The 20891-nt window shown below is 44.7% G+C and overlaps 2 protein-coding genes across 2 annotated transcripts in view; one reads left to right on the top strand and one right to left on the bottom strand.

Annotated features, from left to right (window-relative positions):
• Nt5dc3 (5'-nucleotidase domain containing 3) overlaps positions 1-12433 on the top strand; it is a 35567-nt gene extending 23134 nt beyond the window's left edge. Inside the window, exons 10-13 of the mRNA XM_013022080.1 lie at positions 1-80; positions 5766-5906; positions 9327-9391; positions 11118-12433. Coding sequence (XP_012877534.1) covers positions 1-80; positions 5766-5906; positions 9327-9391; positions 11118-11370 — 539 coding nt within the window. The 3' untranslated portion in view covers positions 11371-12433. The remainder of the gene's footprint in view (positions 81-5765; positions 5907-9326; positions 9392-11117) is intronic.
• A 5900-nt stretch (positions 12434-18333) lies between these two features.
• Stab2 (stabilin 2) overlaps positions 18334-20891 on the bottom strand; it is a 143538-nt gene continuing 140980 nt past the window's right edge. Inside the window, exon 65 of the mRNA XM_013019092.1 lies at positions 18334-18988. Within this exon, the coding sequence (XP_012874546.1) occupies positions 18938-18988 (51 nt within the window). The 3' untranslated portion in view covers positions 18334-18937. The remainder of the gene's footprint in view (positions 18989-20891) is intronic.

The raw sequence follows: 20891 nt of genomic DNA, 5'->3' as shown, positions 1-20891 counted from the left end.
TATATGAATTTCTGAAGCTCACTGGATGGAGAGGATCAAAAGTGTTGTATTTTGGTGACCACATATACAGTGACCTGGCGGTGAGGAGCTGTTTTCTCTCTTCTTTGGGGGATAGAATTGTTAGTTCTACTTGTAAGGAATTTCTCTTCTTTTTAAGGTTGTTATTATGCTTTCTTAAAAATCAGGAGTAAGTCACATTTTTAAATGTCTTTTTTGTTGTTGGTGGTTTTTTGTTTGATTTGTTTTTTTTCTGCTGGTCCTAGGGCTTGAACTTAGGGTCTGGGTACTGTCTCTGAGCTTTCTTTGATCAAGGCTAGCACTCTTGAGCCACAGCTCCACTTCTGGATTTGTTGGTGCTTAGTTGGAGATAAGAGTCTCATGGACTTCCCCTTCTGGGCTGGCTTCAAACTGCAATCTTTAGATCTCAGTCTCCTGAGTAGCTAGGATTACAGGCATGCACTACCAGCACCTGGAATAAATGTCTCTTTTTAAAAGACTAGTATAGATTTCAAAAAAGATGAATTTTTTGGAAATAATACAAATTAAAAATTTATTCAAAGTTTGTTTATAAAACCTTTTCATGGACTATAGTCATTGCTCAAGTGGTAGAGCGCCATCTGTGAGCAAAAAGCTGAGCAAGGTGGGAGACACTGAGTTCAATCCCTGATACTAACACACACATATGCACACACATATCTGTGTGTGCACACACATATCTGGGTATGCATACTCACACATGCACAACACTCCTTCCCATTTATTTATTTTTCAATGGTCTTTATTTTATTATTATTATTATTAAAAATGTATATATTTGCCATATACAACATGATATAGCAAGTTAATATGTTATATACACAGAACTTTCTGGATTTACACACAATTCTTTGTGATTTTAAAGACGATAAGTACACTGTTATTAACTACAGATCATCATACAGTACAATAGTCTGAATCAATTTCTAATTTTCTTCTCCCTTCTCACACACCTCTGCAGCCCCTGCTAGCCAATATTCTATTCTCTCCTTTTTTTTTTTTTTCAAATTCTTTATTGTTATTAAGTGGTAGCATAATTTCCTAAATTTCACAGTATTTTGGGATAGTGATGCTTAGTTAAAATCATGAACACATTCTGACTTTCATGGGGCAAATTGTCTATCACGGTCTATAACATTTATGAGTTCTTTGAGCTTTGCAATACAGTTATTTCTTCCACATTGGGTGGTATGTACATTTCTTTTGTTTTGCATAGCATCAGCTGTTCCCTTTTTCCCACTTGTTCCCTCCCTCCCATCACTGCCATTGAGTTGCTTAGTTCATTTTGGTCAATGTCCTGTGCAGCTGATGGGTCCCGCTGTTGTATGTTTTTTCCTGATTCCCTCTAGTTCTGTGTTGTCTTCCTGGTTTCCCTCTGGTGTGCACACATATACCATATATGTGATCAGCAGCATGGGGTTATTTAGTAGTGATTTGACCAGATGAGTGGAAGTCCTTTGTTTCTTAAGTCTTGTTAATTTTTTTTTTTTAGATGAATCGGAGTAAGTTGATAACTTTTATTTTTTATTTTTTTGGTCGTGGGGCCTGAACTCTGGGCCTGGGCGCTGTCCCTCAGCTCTTCAGCTCAAGCCACAGTGCCACTTCTAGCTCTGTCTGCTTATGTGGTCCTGAGGAATCAAACTCAGGGCCTCATGCATGCAAGGCAAGCACTTTACCACTGAGCCACTTTCTCAGCCCAAGTCTTGTTAATTTTGTTGTATCACTTTACATTTTGGATTTAACATCCACTTATCAGGGAGACCATGTACCGTTTGTCTCTTTGCTCTTGGCTTACCTCGCTCAACATGATTTCTTCCAGCTCCATCCATTTCCCTGCAAATGCCATTATTTTGTTCTTTCTAATGGCTGCATAATACTCCATTGTGTATAGATACCACAATTTTTGGATCCATTCATCTGTGGTGGGACATCTGAGTTGTTTCCATATCCTGGCTATTGTGAACAGTGCTGCAATAAACATGGAGGTGCACGTGTCCTTGTATATTGGTTCCTGTTGTTCAGGACAGATGCCTAGAAGTGGTATGACTGGGTCATAAGGGAGGTCAACATTTAGCTTTCTGAGGACCCTCCAGATTGCTTTCCAAAGTGGTTGTTTAAGTGTACATTCCCACCAGCAGCGTAATAGGGTTCCTCTTTCTCCGCATCCCCTCCAGCATTTGTCGTTGGCTGACTTTAGGATGTGGGCCATTCTGACTGGGGTAAGGTGGTATCTCAGGGTTGTCTTTATTTGCATTTCCTTCACAACCAGGGATGGTGAACATTTCCTCATGTGTTTCTTTGCCATTTTTATCTCTTCTTCTGAGAAGTCTCTTTTTAGTTCCCTTGCCCATTTAGTAATTGGTTTGTTAGGCTTTGGAGGGATTAGTTTCTTGAGTTCCCTGTATATACTGGATATTAACCCTTTGTCTGATATACTGCTGGCAAATATTTTTCCCCAGTTAGTTGGTTGTCTTTCTAGCTTGGTTGCTATAGCTTTAGCTGTACAGAAACTTTTTATTTTAAGGTAGTCCCATTTGTCAAGTCTCTCTCCAATTTGTTGTGACCCTGGGATTCTGTTCAGGAAGTTCCTGCCTGTGCCTATAAGTTCAAGTGTCTCTCCTACTTTGTCCTGCAGTAGTTTCAGAGATTCAGGTTTGATGTTAAGGTCTTTAGTCCATTTTGAGTTGATGTTGGTGCATGGTGATAGACTAGGGTCCACTTTTAGTTTTCTGCATGTGGCCTCCCAGTTTTCCCAGCACCAGTAGTTGAAGAGGCTGTGTTTCTTCCACTGTATGTCTTTGGCTCCTTTGTCAAATATCAGCTGACTGTAGGCATGTGATTTTATTTCTGGATCTCTTATTCCATTGGTCTTTGGGTCTGTTTTTGTGCCAGTACCATGCTGTCTTCCCCTTCCCATTTAAATAACGGTAATATACTGCTAGTGGGAATGTAAACTTGTTTAACTACTCTGGAAACCAGTGTGGAGGTTCTTCAAAAGACTATGCATACAACTACCCTATGATTCAGTAATTCCACTCCTGAACATATATCCGAATGATCACAAACCAGGGTACAGTAAAGCCATCAGAACAACCAGGGTCCTTGAAGCACTGTTTACCATAGCTATGGTATGGAGTCCACCCAGATGATTCTCTGGAGTGGAGAAATGGATCAAGAAAATATACACAATGGAATTGTGCTCTTCCATTAGAAAGAATGATATATATCATTTGTGAAGAAATGAAAAGACCTGGAAGAAATTAGGTTAAGTGAAGCAAGCCAGGCCCAGAGAGAGACAGAGGTTGCATATTTTTACTCATATGTGTAAGCTAGATTGGTTTATAAGTATATAAATAAATGCTGAGTGGTATGCAAGTATGCATAAATGTATTACTTGAAATAAGGTAGATTTAGGGGAGAACTCAGTTTAATTCCCTGGAAAGGCAAAATCTAGTTAAACAAAATAAACACCAGAAAATTGGGTACTTGAGAGGAGGGGTGGAGTTGAGGTCAAGGGAAGGGAGTTAGACAAATGAAGAGAAGAAGAAGGGGAGAATGTAGTGAAACTCAATATCCTACAAAATAAAGAAAAGTTAGGGATGGGTGAGAATGTTGAAAGGGGTTTCATTGATCAAGATACATTATATTCATAACCTTCTTTGTTGAATGACAGTTCCTTTTTACAACTACTTAAAGAGAATAAAAATATTTAAAAAAAAACACAAAAAATGGAATGTGTCGGGTGCCAGTGGCTCACACCTGTGATCCTAACTACTTAGGAGGCTGAAAGCTGAGGATTGCAGTTCAAAGCCAACTTGGGCAAGAAAGTATATAAGACTCAAAAGCTGGAAGTGGAGCTGTGACTCAAGTGATAGAGTGCTAGCCTTGAGTGCAGCAAAGCTCAGGGACAGCTTCCAGGGCCTGAGTTCAAGCCTCAGATCTGGCACAATAAATAAACAAATAGAAATATGCAAATAAATGCCAGTGTTCTTTCCCTTGCCTTTTATCAACGTATTGAAAAACATGAAAGTGCCACATGAATGCTCATGGACCTCAGTCAGGGATGCCAGGGCAGCCAGGTTCTTATGGAGAATAAGCTGCCATTACTTGCACAGATGAGGCTTTCTTGCCCTTGGGATGATGAAGGAGGATTGGCATGAGGGTTTCCGCTCTACTTGGACAGGGCTGAGTTCGTATCCACTACCAGGCTTGAGTTTGCATCTGTTACAGGATCCCAGGTTTCACTGTGCAAACCCTTCAGAGCCCGAAGCTCAGAGTCAGGGAGCTAATGAGACAGGGTCATGGCCACCTATCAATTCCCCTGTTGCCATTTGGGGATCAGCCTACCCTGGGCTGGCCTTCTGTGTGTGAGTCCCTCTGTGTCTGCTACCATGGATGCTGTCAGTTCTAACTGGAAGCATTTTCAGAGGGCACATGTCTGAGCTCCACCCAGGTCTTCCTGGTGACAGTAAAGATAGAGGGTGGGTTCCAGCACCTGTGTGTAGGAATCATCTTCCCAACTTACTCCAGCGCACATTGTGACCACACCTACCCATCCAGAGACTTAAGGTCTGTGGTCAGGAGTCAGGTTCCATGTGTCTCAACTTGTGTTGACTTTGGGCACGTCTCTCCAGCTCTGATGTTGACATTTGTGAGAAGAGTAAATAAAGTCACATGTATCTCAAAGTGTTTTCATTAAGATACATGCATTTGCAAATGCAGACCCTTCTTCCCTTCAGATCTTGGTTCACATGTTCCTTTATTAGTCTGGTCTCCCTGTGTGAAACGATGGCCTTCTTATTCTGTTTGTTCTTTGTACTTTGTATTTTTCACCGTGTGGTTTATTTATTTTCTGAGGTTGTCAGCTCTTGTGCATTGCTTTATCCTCAGTATCTATGTCAGAACCTGGCAAATACTGGTTGGTAAATATTTGCCATAAGAAAAAGTGAATAAACATTTAGTGCCGTGACTGCCTGTTTTAGATTTTCCAGGACAAAACTGATTGTATTCTGACCTATGATAGGTCATGTGGTTATAATAGGTGCAATGAAGAATGTGATTATGTATGCTTAGGTTGTGTGATCATTCCAAGAAGCAGGGTCTCTATTTCTTCATAACACATAGGGCCTGGCACACTCTAAGTCCTCCCCTGAGGTCTGAGGATTGCTGGTGGTCACGAGTGAAGGTCTTGAACTTATTGTTGTGCTTGGCATCAGGCACATGCTGGGCGAGCTCCTTAGTCCCGAGTTGCATGCCAGCCCTTGGTTTTCTAAGACAAGGTCTTTCTTGTATCCCAGGCTGCCCTGAAAGTCATTACCTATAGCGTGGGCTGCTTTAAACTCCTGATCCTCCTGTAGTGGTACAATTACAGGCATGTGCCCCCACACTCCACTCAGAGGGTCTTTGCTGGTGTTTGAATTGAGCTCTGTCGGTTCCACCTCAATGTCTTATCTTCACAGACCATGGTTAATGATTCCAAACCCCTTGTTTTTTCAGGAGCTGTGTTATTCATGGTGATTATTTCCAGAACAGAAACTTCCTTGGGGTGAAAGTGGTCAACGCCTGGGGTCAATTTAGTTTTAATTAATTGTAATTATTTGAATTTGGCTTGGTTAATAACTAACCATTACAACTAAAAAGTAATTAAACAAATATCTCCCCCGTCTGGGGTAGGTAATAAAATGGTTTGATTTCTGGAGAGACTGATGTTGACCTACATTTGTGATCAGGATTTGACCCTGAAGCATGGCTGGCGGACAGGTGCCATCATCCCTGAGTTGCGGTCAGAGCTGAAGATCATGAACACCGAGCAGTACGTTCAAACCATGACTTGGCTGCAGACCTTGACTGGGCTGCTGGAGCAGATGCAGGTTTGGGAGTTTCTTTCTCACTTTTTTCCTAAGCCTAAAATTAGGCATTGGTCAAACTTATTCCATCCATTTTCTGTTTAATTATAGCTATAAAGTATAAGGTTTAAGATGTCCCCAGTAGATTGTAGAATAACTGTGTGGGAGAGATTTTTGTCTCTAGAGCCACTTTGACATTTCCCCTAAGGGGATATTTAAAAATGCCCCACAAGGCCATTGAGAGAGAGTTTGCAGGGCTGAGTAACTTTACATTCCTCCATTGGTATAAATGGGGTCAGCTGGGAGCCGTCCTGCAGAGTGCCCTTATTGGGTGTATTCCTGAAGCTTCCTTGACTTTGCTGTGGAACTTCTGTGTCGTGACTCTTGGTTTCCTCATCTATAAAATGAAGGGTCCTGTGGTGTGAGCATTTCAGTCTAGGCAAGAGCCAAGATCCCAGGCCCAGTCTCCACTGTATTCTGAAAAAACAGCTGGCTTCTGGAGCTCAGAGCTAGCCATTTCTTTCTGTGGTTGTGCAGCTGGTCTCAGACAGTAAGTCATGTTCTTCTCCTGGGGGCATTTCCTGGCCCATGAAGCTGCCCCTCTGTGACAACTGTGACCCTTGCGGGCCCCCCACCCCCATCCCATCTCACAAGGCACCTGCTTTCTCTGTGGTCCAGCTTGCTTGGCTCCCATCATGCAGCTTGAGGGCTGAGCCTGTAGATTAAAGGACACAGCTGTCGACTCTTGGCAGATATACCTGCAGCTGTTGCCCACAGCCTGCTGCCCATGGCCAGCTACCCATAGTCCACTGCCCACGGCCTGCTATTCACAGCTGCTCCTAGGGAGCGTGGAGGAGAGCCAGGCCAGGGCCTCTCCCAGGGCACACAGTCATGAGTGTGGAGTCCTGCACGTCCTCCAAGCCTGGCTTCCAGAATGCTCTGGTGATACTGGTTCTTGGCTCCTCTCTAAGAAGGACTTGTTTTGTTTTTTGTACTATGCATGCCTGTGAGGTGATTGTCTAAAAATACCAGGCATCAATTCTGAGTCAATGGAATGAGAGTCTGTGCCCAGGTCTCTCAGCGTTAATATTTCTCTTTGCGTGTCACTGTGCTGAGTGAGTGCACTGTGCATGCTCTTCACTGCACAGTCCCAGCTGTCCTGGGTAACATCGCACAGTTTTCCCATGTTAGAATAAGGAAACAAGGGTAAAATATGTTAGTAACATGTCTGAGGTCATAAAATAAGAGAGTATGACTTGAATCTAGGTGTTATGATGCCCAGGTCCAGGCTTGTGATTACTTGTTTAGAGGTCTCAAGTAGAGCCACATCACTTTTAAAGTATTTCACTGCAATCGTTCTATTTTGTTATTAGTGGTTGTTAATCTTTGATTGGGCCTACTTTACAAATTAAACTTTATCAGAGGCATGGATTCGTAGGTAAAACATGGTTTAATGGGGCACGGGTATTCACTGGGGTCCTGGATTGTACCTCACAAATTGTGTTCCATCTGACAGCGACAGCTGACCAGGAAAATGTAAACATGCATAGATGATGTCACCATTTTGAGAACAGGCTTTGCCATGCTTTATTTCCTCTCTGATGTATAGAGAAATGAGAGTTGGTTAGGGGGTCTCTTACTGTGTCAAGTGTTGAGAATATTTTTGTGACTCACAGAATTAATTTCAGAAAGCTTAGGGTTGGAGAAACAAGAGAAGCAGGATACAGAGCTGAAGCTGCTTCCTCCCCCTCAGGTTAGGACCAGGAGCCTGGTTATGGGTCAAGAAGGAGATGTGTTAAGGCTGTGGGTGAGATTTTCTCCCCCAGACTGGTTCTCTGTATCCCTCATATTATTTTGTCATGGCCTCCCCTCTCCCCCACCCTCCCTTCCACAAAGGATCTCCAACTTTTCCTTGTATTATCTTCAACATCTAGAGCAGCGATGCTCAACACACAGTAGGCACTGAATGACTGACCACATGTCCGTGCACCTGAAACCCACATGTAGTTGTACAGAGATCCCTTGTGGTACCACTTGTGAGTTAGCCTAAATTTTATAGAGATTAGCTTGTTGATTTATAATGTAAAAGGTAATTGAACATGTTTTCAGAGATCCCACATCAAAACTTGCATGCCTTGCTGGTTGGGTGGACTGTGTCTCACTAATGCACAGCCAGCATTTCTCAGTGCTAGCTGCTTCTGGTGGAGTACCAGTGGTGATAGGCTAGAAATCCAAAGGTCAAGTTCAGTTGAGATGGCATTTGTGTGACTGGCAGAGACCCTCAGCCAGGGGACCCATAGTCCCAGGGTTGGGCTGGCAGATGTGGTAACAGAAGGGCTCAGGCTCCACGCAGAGAACAGGTGGTTTGCCTGTTTGGTCTTTTGCTTCATGGTCTAAGGTTAGCCAGGTGCTTTGGGTTTCAGGAAGCCCCACCTGTCTCCTGCAGGCTCATGTGCCTCTGACTCTGCTTCCACCCTTTCTATTTAGCCACCAGAAGTTGAGAGAGAGCCTGCTGCGGGCCCACTCTCCTGGTTTTTTTTTTTTTTTTCGTCAGTCATGGGGCTTGAACTCTGAGCTTGTGCACTGACCTTGTGCTCTTCAGCTCAAGGCTAGTGCTCTACCACTTGAGCCACAGCACCACTTCTGGCTTTTTGGTGGTTAATTGGAGATAAGAGTCTCATGGACTTTCCTGCCTGGGCTGGCTTTGAACCACAATCCTCAGATCTCAGCCTCCTGAGTAGCTAGGATTACAGGCATGAGCCACCAGCGCCCGGCTCCTGCTGTCCATTTTCCTGTGCCACCTTCTTTCTTGCCTTTTGCAAAGAAAATAAATAAAAAATTTATATATCTAGAAATATATTTTTATAGATACACATATTCTTATATATATATGTCATTAAACATTTAGAAAGATAATGTAACATTAAGGTAAAACCATTTATAGCCCTATTATCCTTGCACTAATGAACACAAATTCCCATGTGTAGTACATACTTTGTCATGCTTGTGATTAGTGGCTGTTCTGCTATGCATACTGTGCCCACTTGCCTGTCATGGTGTTGACACAGGATATGTGTAACCGGTAGTGTGCAGTGACTATCTGCAAATGTTCAATACATACATGCTAACCCATTGTACACTTACCTTATGTAGATAATACATGCCTTTTGTTACATAACATTGAAAAACAGTTTAATGTCTTCAGTGTATTCCATCTTAATTTGTCATACTATATTTCTAACTTAAAGTGTGTGTGTGTGTGTGTGTGTGTGTGTGTGTGTGTAGAAGGCAGAATTTCAATAGGAAAGTGTGAAAATGTATTATTCCATATGAGTGTCTGCCCCTTAACTTAAAGTAGTATCATTCCTGAAGCAAAGCAGTCCATTAAAGAATTGTGGTTTCCGGTGAAATCGAGGCTGTCACTAATGGGCTTGTGCCCCACAGGTTCACAGAGACGCCGAGTCACAGCTGGTTTTGCAGGAGTGGAAGAAGGAGAGAAGGGAGGTGAGGTAAGAGCGGCCTGCTTGGATGCCACTGTCCCATCTGACTGTGCTCAGCCACACATCTTCTCCCAGGGCGAGGCCTGGACGTCATTGGGAGATATCCTGTCTTAGCTCTCAGGTGTGATGTGACTGATTTATCCTAGGATCTGCTGTCTGCTATCGGTGATGTAGGATTTCCTCCCATGGCTGTGTTCTTCTGTTCTTGGACTCTTTCCCACCTTCTACTCTGGCCTTTTTGGGCTGCTGTGGCCATTGTTGGGATGGCTGGCAGCACTTTTAGCTGTGGGCCTGTTTCTGACCCTATGGTGAATTCCTAGGGCTCCTACACCTATATTTGTAACCATGGCTGCTTTAGGAGCTCACAGAGTCACTCATCAGGATATGTCTCAGTAAAGAAAGCTGCCTGGCCAGGTGCCAGTGGCTCACACCTATAATCCTAGCTACTCAGGAGGCTAAGATATGAGGATCACAGTTCAAAGCCAGCCTGGGCAAGAAAGTCTGTGAGACTTTTATCACCAATAAACTGCTAGAAAACTTAAGTGCCACTGTGGCTCAAGTGGTAGTGTGCTTGCCTTGAGCTGAAGAGCTAAAGGACAGCACCCAGGCCCAGTGTTCAAGCCCCACCACCAACCAAAAAAAAAAAAAAAAAAAGAAAAGAAAGCTACTTGTAGTCAGAGAAGTTTCAAAGCTGCCCTCAAGGAACAGTTGTCCACAGGGGACCTTGTTGACAATCACACTTTTCTAGGAAAGATGCTTGAAATGTGACACTCCACATGGATGATTTCTCTGTCTGTGATCCTCTTCTTACCCTGAGCACAGATCTCTAAGGCCTGGAAACAGCAGTTGCTCTTGATCTGGCCTTCGAGCTGTGGGCAGCCTGACCTCAGGAGTGTAATGTGGGGGAAAATGTGTGATCTGCACAAGAGAGGGAGTGTTGAATCTTGTCCTTCCTCTTCCTCTCAGGCTGTTGGCCATTGGCTTATTCAGAAATGAGTTCATCAGTATAAAAATGTAGGGTAAGAGGAAGGATTGGGGAAATCAGGCCATTATGTATTTGATTTTAGGTACTTGGTTTCCAGAGTCCAGACCTGGGGCCTACATTCCTCCTATTTCTGGTAACCTGATTATTAGTAAAGGAAACAGCTTCACTGCCAGAGATTGTGTGTTGACTTACAGTGTGACATCATCATAGATGTTTTAGTAACACGGTAAAAGCTATTCCTGTGGTTTGCCTGGAGACCTGATTGAATTTAATTTTCTATCATTTGGTCATCTGTCATCCTTCCATGATGGTGACACAAGACATCTGCTAACAACTCATGGCATTTACCACAGTTGTATGAATGAATGATTATACTTTTTGCTGTGTTTCGAAGTGGTTTATCAACAGTGCAGAGGTATTTTTCCATTTTTCTGGAGTATTCAGTGTGTGGATGGCGTGCATGGTACAGGTGGGGATGTTGACTTAGGCGTGAACGCATTGAGGCTGCATTGCAGATCCTAGCGCGGTGGGTGGGTGAGTGAGCCATAGGCGGGGAGTGTGATCCCAGTCATTTTGAACTAGATGGACGATGGATTTCTTGACTGGAGTTTCAGGTTGCTTGCTCTTGGCTGATATTTCTCCCCAGTGAGTCTTTTTTTATTGTCAAAAGAAATTTAGACGTTAGTAGTTGAAAAGACAGACCTTCTAAAACCATCCTCTGTTGCTCTTTGTTTTTCATTATTCCTTCAGAGAAATGACCAAAAGTTTCTTCAATGCCCAGTTTGGGAGCTTGTTCCGCACCGACCAGAACCCCACCTACTTCCTGCGGCGCCTGTCGAGGTTTGCCGACATCTACATGGCGTCCCTGAGCTGCCTCCTGAACTATGATGTGAACCACACGTTCTACCCCAGGAGGACTCCCCTGCAGCACGAGCTCCCCGCCTGGTCGGACAGCTCCTCTGCCTTCAGAGCCCCGGCCCTGCAGGAGGCCCAGGCCAAATAGCCCCACGTGTCCACCTGTGGGAACAGCCAGAGGCAGCACGTGATGGGGTTGACTTTGTGTGGGTCTGAGGGTTGCCTTCTGAAAAGATCTCCATATGCCTTTTGATATTTGTTTGGTATCTGCTGGGGAATACAACAGGTCCAGACAGGCGCTGGCCTTCCGGTCCTTGTAGGGCTGATTGGCAGGCTTTATTTGAAACTGTTCAGCCTTGTTTACTGAGGTCCCCAAACAGATGCCAGATCTTCTGGGATAGGCAAGACCACGTGATGCCTGTCTGTGTTCAGCTGGTTGGAACTTGTTCTCGACTCTTCCAAGGACATTTCCAGGCAGGCCTTGGGGACTGCAGGAGCATGGTGATGGGGCAAAGATAACCTGCTAGCAAGAACAGCTGACCTGTGAGCCCCTCAATGGCCCAGCGCTGCAGCACGTGGCAGCCAGTTCCTGAGGCCTGCAACCTCAGGCTGACGTGCATTCCCATGCACGATGCCAAGGGGACTCGCCTTCCCTGGGAGGATGAGTGAGAAAGGACAGGAACCCATTGTCCTGGGTTGTACTTGCTGTATCCTACCCCACGCTGGCCGGGGACCGCTGGCGAGCAGGTGAACAAGTGGTGGTGGGTCTGCAACCTGAGCTCAGGTTGGAATCTCCTTCTGCCTGGCAGGACAGTCCTCATGGAATAAGGCTGCAAGAGCAGAAGCCCAGCCTTGGCGTGAGGTCTGTGCGGGGCAGCCTGAGCGCTGGGCATTGCAGCGGCGAGGTAGGAAGGCCTGGCTAGCTTGAGTTTTTCTCATTCTAAGCAAGACAGGCAGCCTATGTGTTGATCCTATATCATATTTCTATAGTGTCTGTCAACATAAAGTACTTGCAGACTTGAGCACAGGCACCACCCCTCTGAGTGCTGTAGGAATGAATGAATGCCTGTCCTTAACAATCCGACTGTCGCTGATGGTATTTCATTGGTACTCTGCATACATGCTTGTGCTCAGATTAGCCTCTTCCATGTTGCTGGAACGCATTTTAAGCTTTTTCCATAATCTAGCAGTATTTATTTTTTTATTTTCTCTTCCTTTTTTTTTTTTTGCCAGTTCTGGGGCTTGAACTCAGGGCCTGGGGACTGTTCCTGAGCTTCTTTTGCTCCAGACTAGCACTCTTTTTCTGTGTACATGGTACTTAGGCTTTATACATGCTAGGCAAGCACTCTACCACTAAGCCACATTCCTAGCCCCTGACCTTGAATTCTTGATCTTTCTGCTTCAGCCTCCTGCGTACTGAGATTACAGGTGTGCACCACCATGCCTGATGGGGCATGTGTGCTTATATCTAAAGAATGGCAGGAAGGAGGAGGCTTGTGGAGAGCGCTTGCTTCTGCAGCATTTTCATAAATGGATTATAAACAGCTATTGATGGTGCTTCCTGGGAAAATGCAGAAGTTGAAAGAGTTCTGCAGCATCTTGTTATAATGAGATAATAATAATCTCTTGTGTTTAACAATTATGGATAAAGTGCCAGTAGACACAGTTTGGCTTTGTTCTCCTGTAGTGCATGTGAACATAGGAGGGTGCAGTATGCGATACCTGTGTGGAATGAGGTGGGCCTTTTGATGTTGTTTGTTGCTAGGTGTTTAAGGGTACACTGGTGCTGTTACAGGTCTGTGATCGCTGCTCTGGAGAAGCAGTGAAGAAGTAGGTATTGTTCAAAAGAAATGCTTGATGAGTGTCTCAGACGCGCCCTGAGTACAGTTACAGCGTGTTTGAAGTAGAGCTATTTTTAGATGCCAGTTACAAGGTGTTTTGTTTACTCAAGAATGAAGTAGAACTAGTTTTAAAACCTGCTTTTGTGGATGTCTATGATAGGTGGGTGCCCTAAGCTTGTGGGGAGGAAACCATGTTTCTAGGCATAAATAATAAATTTTACAATCTATTCTTGCGTAAGAGGGGCTCAAGTCTTGGGGCCACTGAGTTTGACATGGCTGAGATCTGCCGCATGGCAGAGGCCCAGTGCATGTAGCAACAGGGGCCACCAAGTCTGTACCAGTGAAGAAGCAAGCCCAAACCCCACGCGCTGGGGGTGGGTCAGGACGGGGATGTCTTCCCACTTCTCGGTGTGTCCTTGGCTGGCTCCATCAGGACAGGTGTTAGCTAATCGCTGTCTTGGCTCTCCACTGTACTAGGCATCTTGCACTTTCCAGTGAGCTCTTGGGGTGCACATGGATGCAAGTGTGGGTATGAGGCCAGGAGTCTTTTCTGCTATCAAAAAAATCAAATGTCGCCAGGCGCCAGTGGCTCACGCCTGTAATCCTAGCTACTCAGTAAGCTGAGGTCTGAGGATTGCGGTTCAAAGCCAGCCTGGGCAGGAAAGTTGTGACACTCTTATCTCCAGTTAACCACCAGAAAACTGGAAGTGGGGCTCAAGTGGTAGAGCGCTCGCTTTGAGTTGAAGAGCTCAGGGACAGCGCCCAAGCCCAGAGTTCAAGCCCCAGGACCGACAAAAAAAAAAAAAAAAAGTCAACTGTAAAGCAAACAAAATTGGTTTGTACATTAAGAGCTTTAAATGTTTTAACATTGCTTAGAATGATTTTCTAAGAATTCGTGTGGATAAAAATTCACAGTGCAGGGGGCAGCCCAGGCCAGCTGTGACAGAGCAGCCAGGCTTCGGGCAGCATAGCAGGTGCTGTGGAAGGGACCTACACTGCTGATGAGTCGTTTGTAGAGGAAACTTGGCTTTTAAAGTCTTTTCCATGTTTGTTTTTAAATTCCCACTTAGCTCTGAACATGGTCCCCTGTCCCTCCTTGCTTTCCTGCCTTCATCTCTCCCTGCCTTTCTCCCTTCTTGTCTTTCTTCTTTCTCTTCTTCTCTTACTCACCTCCCTCTCTTTTTCTCTCTTTCTCCATCTCTTTCCATCTTTCCCTTTCTCTCTGTCTTCAGCTTCATTCTCTGCTCCTACCATTAATTCCATGTAACCCAGACCACTGCTTTTGATTCCGGGCTCGTCTCAGACTAAATTACCAGTTGTTTTGACTGACTTTCTTAATGTTTGCCAAGGAAAAAGAGAGAATAATCTTGCCTCCTACCTAATTTAGCTTTGGGTCAGATGAATGAGTGGCTTTTCCTCTCTCTTCCTCTCAGTAGGACTTTTAAGCTTTTAAGTGGTAAAGAATGAGCTAAGCAGTTGGATTGAATTCTTCTTTGCCAGTACTCATTGGCTGCCAAAGACCCAGTCGGAGGCCTGAAGACTAAATTTGGCCAGATGCATACAGGGTTCCTTAATAGCTCTATTCAATTACTGGGGAGCCCTGTGTTATTTTCTCTTCACATCAGTTTCCCTCTGTACCTTTCCCCGCTTTGCCTTAGTATTTGGGAACTGGACTTAAAAGTTCAGCTGATTCTTGTCCCCACTGGTAGGTTAAATAAATGGAAAGCAGCAGGTAAATTTCCTCCAGAAAGGGCTCCCTAACCAGATAGGTCATGTTTTGAGCTTTGAACACCATTTGCTGTTGTTTTTCCTGTGGGAATGGCCAGGGCTATGTTCTGTTGTGATTTGGTTTACCACAGTAAGCTGTGGGCTGAATTGGGCCCTTTGCTGTGGTTTGCTGGCCTCTGCTCTGATATCGGATGGGTGGTTGGTGTTGGTGGCAGTCCCTTGCTGAGAGGGTGCAGAAAGTTGGAAAGGTCTGTAGGTAAGTGTGCCATATTCCTTTAAGAATCAGGCTGCTATTTATGACAGAGGTAAAGTGCCCTGTTTCCAGCATGTGTCAAGATCACTTCCTGGTGGGTACCTGAGCTATCTCTCTTTGTACCAGCTCCTGTTGGCCACTGGGCCAGCTGCCCAGATAACCTGTGTGGACAGAAGGACTCAACTGCCCTAACTGCTGGGCATTGGCTAACTGACCACTCACAGCCCACAGCCTTCTTCTGTGGCTCTGCCTCTTCCCAGGTCATACTCTTCCTGGGGAGGGGTAAAAGCTATATAACCTTTGCTCCTTGGAAACACAGGGCCCCACCCTACCTAACTCTGGACAGCTGTGAGAGTCTGTTGTGTGTCCTCATTGCAGCCCAGCACTGGCTTGCTTCCTTCCCTCGGCCTCCCCTCCTTGGCCTCCTCTCCATCTCCTTCCCAGGTGTTGATCCCACCAACACCCATGTACGTCCCCCAACCCCTGCGTTGCCCCCCTCCCCGCCTTCCACTGTGAACCTTCCTGCATGCCCCTTCTGCCTCCAGGGCTGCCCTGGACAGGGCTTCCTTGCACTTCTAGAAGTGTAGGGAGAAGTGGAGGAGGCGTTTGCTGTGTGGTGGAATGTGATGTCAAGCACAATAAATGCAAGTTAGGTAGGCTCCCTATTTATTCTCCATGTGCATTCGCTATTTATTCTAAATGTTGATTTTATGTGCTGATATTGAACTCATAACTAAATAAAAGTTTGAACTGTACCACCCGACTTGTTAAGTGGTTTGTTGCCTATGCTGACGTCATTGGCTAGGGAGTATTAGATTTTAGTGAGCCCACAGGGTCCTTTTCTAAACATGCCTTTCCCCAGGACTTGAGGTTATTTCTGCGAGAAGAAATAAGATTTGCACTTTAAAAAATAATAATGCCTCTGGACTTAAAAAAAAACCCCAACAATGCTCAGAGTACAGCTCAGTGATAGAGTGCAGGGGCAGTGTACAAGGCTCTGCGTTCACGTTTCAGAACTGCAAAACACTGTAATGGGCTCCCCAAAGGATATTCCGAGAGAAAGGGTCCAGAGATTCAGTGAGAGCACCACCTCCAGTAGGGGGCAGGTGGCCCTGGTGCAGTTCCACAGGGAGCAGCCCGCTGGGGACCTGGGAGAGGTGTGAGGCCACGTGCTTGTTTGTGGTCCGTTACCAGGAAAGCTGGGATTCAAAACAAAACGAAAAAAATCCAGATTTTTGTTGTTGTTGTTGTTCCTGTTGTTTCTTTTGTAAGCTGGTACTAGGGCTTGAACTTAAGGCTCACGTTTCTCGTTGGCTAAAAAGCTCAAGCCTGATGCTCTTATTACTTGAACCATACCTCCAGCTCTGGCTATTTTTGTTATTTCACTGGAGATAAGAGTCTCACATCTTTCCTGCCTGAGCTGGCCTCAAACCTTGATCCTCAGATCTCAGCCTCCTAAGTAACTAGGATTATAGGTGTGATCAATTAGCACCCAGCTTGGTTTTTGTGTTTTTTGTTTTTTTTTGGTCCGGTCATGGGGCCTGAACTCTGGGCCTGGGTGCTGTCCCTCAGCTCTTCAGCTCAAGGCTAGCGCTCTACCACTTGAGCCACAGTACCACTTCTGGCTTTTTTTTTTTTTTTTGCTTATGTGGTGCTGAGGAATCGAACCCAGGGCCTCATGCATGCAAAGCAAGCATTCTACCCCTGAGCCACCTTCCCAGCCCCCAGCTTGGTTTATTTTTACTTAGTTTTGTTAGGGAAAAAAAAGTCCTAGAGGCTTTGACAAAATATGCTCACTCTACACTTTTGATTTATTTTCTATGTAATAATTAACTTTCTTTTCTTTCTTTTTTTTTTTCCAGTCCTGAGGCTTGAACTCAGGGCCTGGGCACTATCCCTAAGCTTCTTTTGCTCAAGGCTAGCATGCTACCACTTGAGGCCCAGCACCACTTCTGGATCTTTCTGTTTATGTGGTACTGAGGATTCAAACTCAGGGCTTCATGAATACTAGGCAAGCACTCTACCAACTAAGCCACATTCCCAGCCCTGATCATTACTTTTCAATAAGATGGACAAAATAGAGTTTTATTGTAAAGGCTGGATAAGGAAAATTTATTGATGCCTAGAGAGTTATATTTTTTTGTGAGTATTTTTTAGTAGTATGTTTGCATGTTTGTATGTTTTGTTTATTTGAGAGGCTTGAACTTGATATTTTATTAGCTCTTCTACCCCAGCCCATGTAACTACTCAGTGTGTCTGGGCCTTACCTTTCTTCTTTAAGTGTGGTTGCATTAGTGTTTTTCAAGTTTCCCCTCCATTCCTAACCTTTCCTCCCTCTGCCCAACGATCTCTTGAATAAGTAGCATAGTTGGGCATGATGGCATATGCCTAAAATCCCAGCACTCGGGAGGCTGAGGCAGGAGAATGCAGAGTTTAAAGCCAGCCTAAGCTATATAATGCGAACCTATTTTGTCTTTTACATATAATGCCACGTTCGTGTATATTGTTGCACATAGTAGGACTTTTTTTTAAAAAGGATTAATTATATGAATGTATCACAGTTTGATCATTCATTTATCAGATGATAAGTCCCTTGTGTGTGTGTTACTGAGTACTGAATTCAGGTTATACTGTACTGTTATACTGTACTGCTTGAGCCATGCCCTAGTTTGTTTTTCAAATAGTCTTGTATTAACTTTGCCCCAGCTAATCTCAAACCAGGATCCTTTTACCTGAGTCTCTTTAGTAGCTGGTATTACAGGTACATACCACGACACCTGGTATTGATTCTACTTCTGTCTGTTAAGAATAATGATATTATGAACATGCATATGTAGGCTTTTGTGTGGATATTTTCATTTCTCATGGGCATATATACATAGGAGTGGGATTTCTGGGTCATATAGTAATCCTGTATGTAGCTTTGTGGGGGAACTGCCACAGTTTTCCATAGTAGCTGTACCATGTTACATTCTTACCAGCCAAGCATGAGGGTCCCAGTTTCTCTACATACTACTAATTATAGCCTTCTTAGTGGGTGTAGCATGGCATCTCATTGTGGGTATGTCCTTAATTTTGGTACCGGTTCTGGGGATTGAACTCAGGGCCTCTGAGCTTTTGTGTTCAAGACTAATACCAAACCACTTGAGCCACTGCTCCACTTTTGGCTTTTTTGGGGGGTAGCTAATTGGGGATAAGAATCTCATGGACTTTCCTACCCAGGCTGGCTTTGAACTGCAATCCTCAGATCTCAGCTTCCTGAGTGACTAGGATCATAGACATGAGCTACTGGCACCTGACTGGCTCTGTCTTTTTAAACACACAAGCAAGAAAACAAAACTGAATGAAGCAAGAAGAATTCATCAAGCAAGATATGATGGCTAATTGAAAATTAGCTCAAATAAATGGATTTTGTTTTCAATATTTGCTCCTTTCCTGGGATGGTGTTTTTGTTCCCTGAAATGCTCACTTTGTCTTGTTGATTTTTTTATTGAGCACATTGCACGTGCCAGGCATGGTGCTGGGATATGAGGCTGAGGGAGGCCAGTCCCTCGTCCTCAGGAGCTTACAATCTAGTAGGAAGTAAGACAGGATCTCAGTTGCTCATCATGTAGGGAAGAATGTAGAATCAGCTGAAGGTACAAAGATACACAGTAGAGGCTCAGAGGAGGGAAAAGTCCCCCTGGTAGACTTTGTAACAGCATCCCCCGCTCACTCACAGAATAACTCCCAAACCAAAGAAACGAGGTACAGCTTCTGAGAGCTTCTTTGTTAAAGATGCCCCAAGACCGTACATTCGTCAGAAGCATCTGGTGCTGAGGATTCACTGTGGAGCCTGGACCATGCTCTGGTGGCCCAGATGGCTGCCATGGCTGGCTGCTTCCCTCTGGCTCTCACAGTGCCCCTAAGGGGTCGCTGCTCTCCACCTGCTGTTCGTCAGCATCCTGGAAGAGACAGGGCAATGAAACAGTCACAGGGGGCACCCCAGAGCAGCAAAACACTTGCCAGGGAGCACATTTTCCCCTCCTAGGTTGAACCTTCTTTTAGCCCTCTGATCTGAGGGTTAAACCATGATTCTTCTGAGCACACAGGGTGGGAACGTTTGTCCAGGTGGCTGCTGCATGTCTGGAGGTGAGGTTGGGTGGTAGGGAGGACTGCTCATGGGGCCATGCTGGCTCTATTTGCTGTTGCCTGTGTGGTTTTCAACACAGGCTGCATAGTCTTTGCTTCCTATGGAGGTGTGAGGATTCTATTCTACATTTAGCCAGACAGGCACCCTGTGAAAGGTGGTGATTAATATGTGTATAAAAACTTCTTTCAGGTTAAGACATACATCCTGAGCCTGGCATACGGGTGGCTGGTGAGTTTTGAGAAGACTGCAAATAGAAGCCACACCCCACATCCCCAGCCTCCTGTCAGGATTCCTGTTACCAAAACATGTGTGCCACCTGGTCTGAACAGGTATAGCGGAATCCTGCTTCTACAATAGTCTATCTCAGGTCCGTGCACAGAGCTGATAGAGACCCCTTGGAGAAGAACACTTAGTTGAGAAGGCACAGAGCTCGTTTTCCCTCTGCTTTTTATTTTATTTATTTTTTATTTATTGTCCGGTCGTGGGGCCTGAACTCTGGGCCTGGGCGCTGTCCCTCAGCTCTTCAGCTCAAGGCTAGCACTCTACCACTTGAGCCACAGTGCCACTTCCGTTTTTTTCTTTTTGCTTATGTGGTGCTGAGGAATCGAACCCAGGGCCTTAGGCATTTAAGGCAAGTGCCCTACCACTGAGCCACCTTCCCAGCCCTTCCCTCTGCTTTTTAAAAGGATGCTGGTTTTAATATAATGAGGCTTGCAGAAGTAAACTCCTATTAGTTGATACATGCAGTTTAGCTGAACTCACCCTTGAAATCTAGATCACTTCTACACAGATTTAAACAAAGTAAAATTGATGATCTGGCTACTTCCCAAGGTATTGCAAAGATACTAAATCTGCTACTACAGGCAGAAAGAGCCACAGGGTATTCATGCTAGTTTACTTCAGGAAAATAATAATGCTGATTGCATTGTTATACAAGCTTAAAAATAGTGCAAGAAATCATTTTTGTCATCTTTTGTCGCCAATTTGTTAAATTTTAGTATCTAAAATATGGCTCTGGTGGGGACTAATACAGGTGTATGCCTGAGACGATCACAGCAGCTACCTGATTTGGTTAGTGTTGCATGAGGGTTAGATACACACAAGCCCCGATTCAAGTGTGTTTTCCTTGGCTTCAGGAAGGCTGGCTGCTGAGCCAGTCAAGCTAATAAAAAAGGACACTGGCTTTCAGTTTTCTGATTGTTACAGAAGAGGAAAAATTAAGGAACTAGAGGTATGTCTCAAGTGCTGTAGCTCTAGCCTTGAGACAACAAATGAAGTGAGAATATGAGGCCCTGAGTTCAAGCCCCAGTACTGACACACACACACGCACGCACACACACACACACACACACACACACACACTAATTAAGTTCATTTCCTTGGTCCAGAATAGGACTGGGGAACAGAATAGAATAGTTCTCAGTTCAGAATAGGAAGGAAGGAGTGGAGTTGTGGCTCAAGTATAGAGGGCCAGCCTTCATCAAAAGAGCTAAGGGACAACACCCAGTTCAGGCCCTACTACTGTCGTAAAAGAGGAAAGAGGAGAGGGAGGGAGAAGGAGAGAACTCATGGGCAAATGTATCTTTCACATTCAGGGTCTCCTGCCATGGGATCCCCTAGATGGAAGTCAGAGGAGGTCCCATTTAAGCTCAAGTATGAATTAACTCTAGAAATAAGTCCGCATTTCAGGAAGGACCAGAGCAGATTATCCACCT

This window comes from Dipodomys ordii, unplaced genomic scaffold (genome assembly GCF_000151885.1).
Source record: "Dipodomys ordii isolate 6190 unplaced genomic scaffold, Dord_2.0 Scaffold3, whole genome shotgun sequence".
Taxonomy (NCBI): domain Eukaryota; kingdom Metazoa; phylum Chordata; class Mammalia; order Rodentia; family Heteromyidae; genus Dipodomys; species Dipodomys ordii.
Note: the sequence above shows the minus strand (reverse complement) of the source record. Positions and strands in the feature narration are given on the sequence as shown.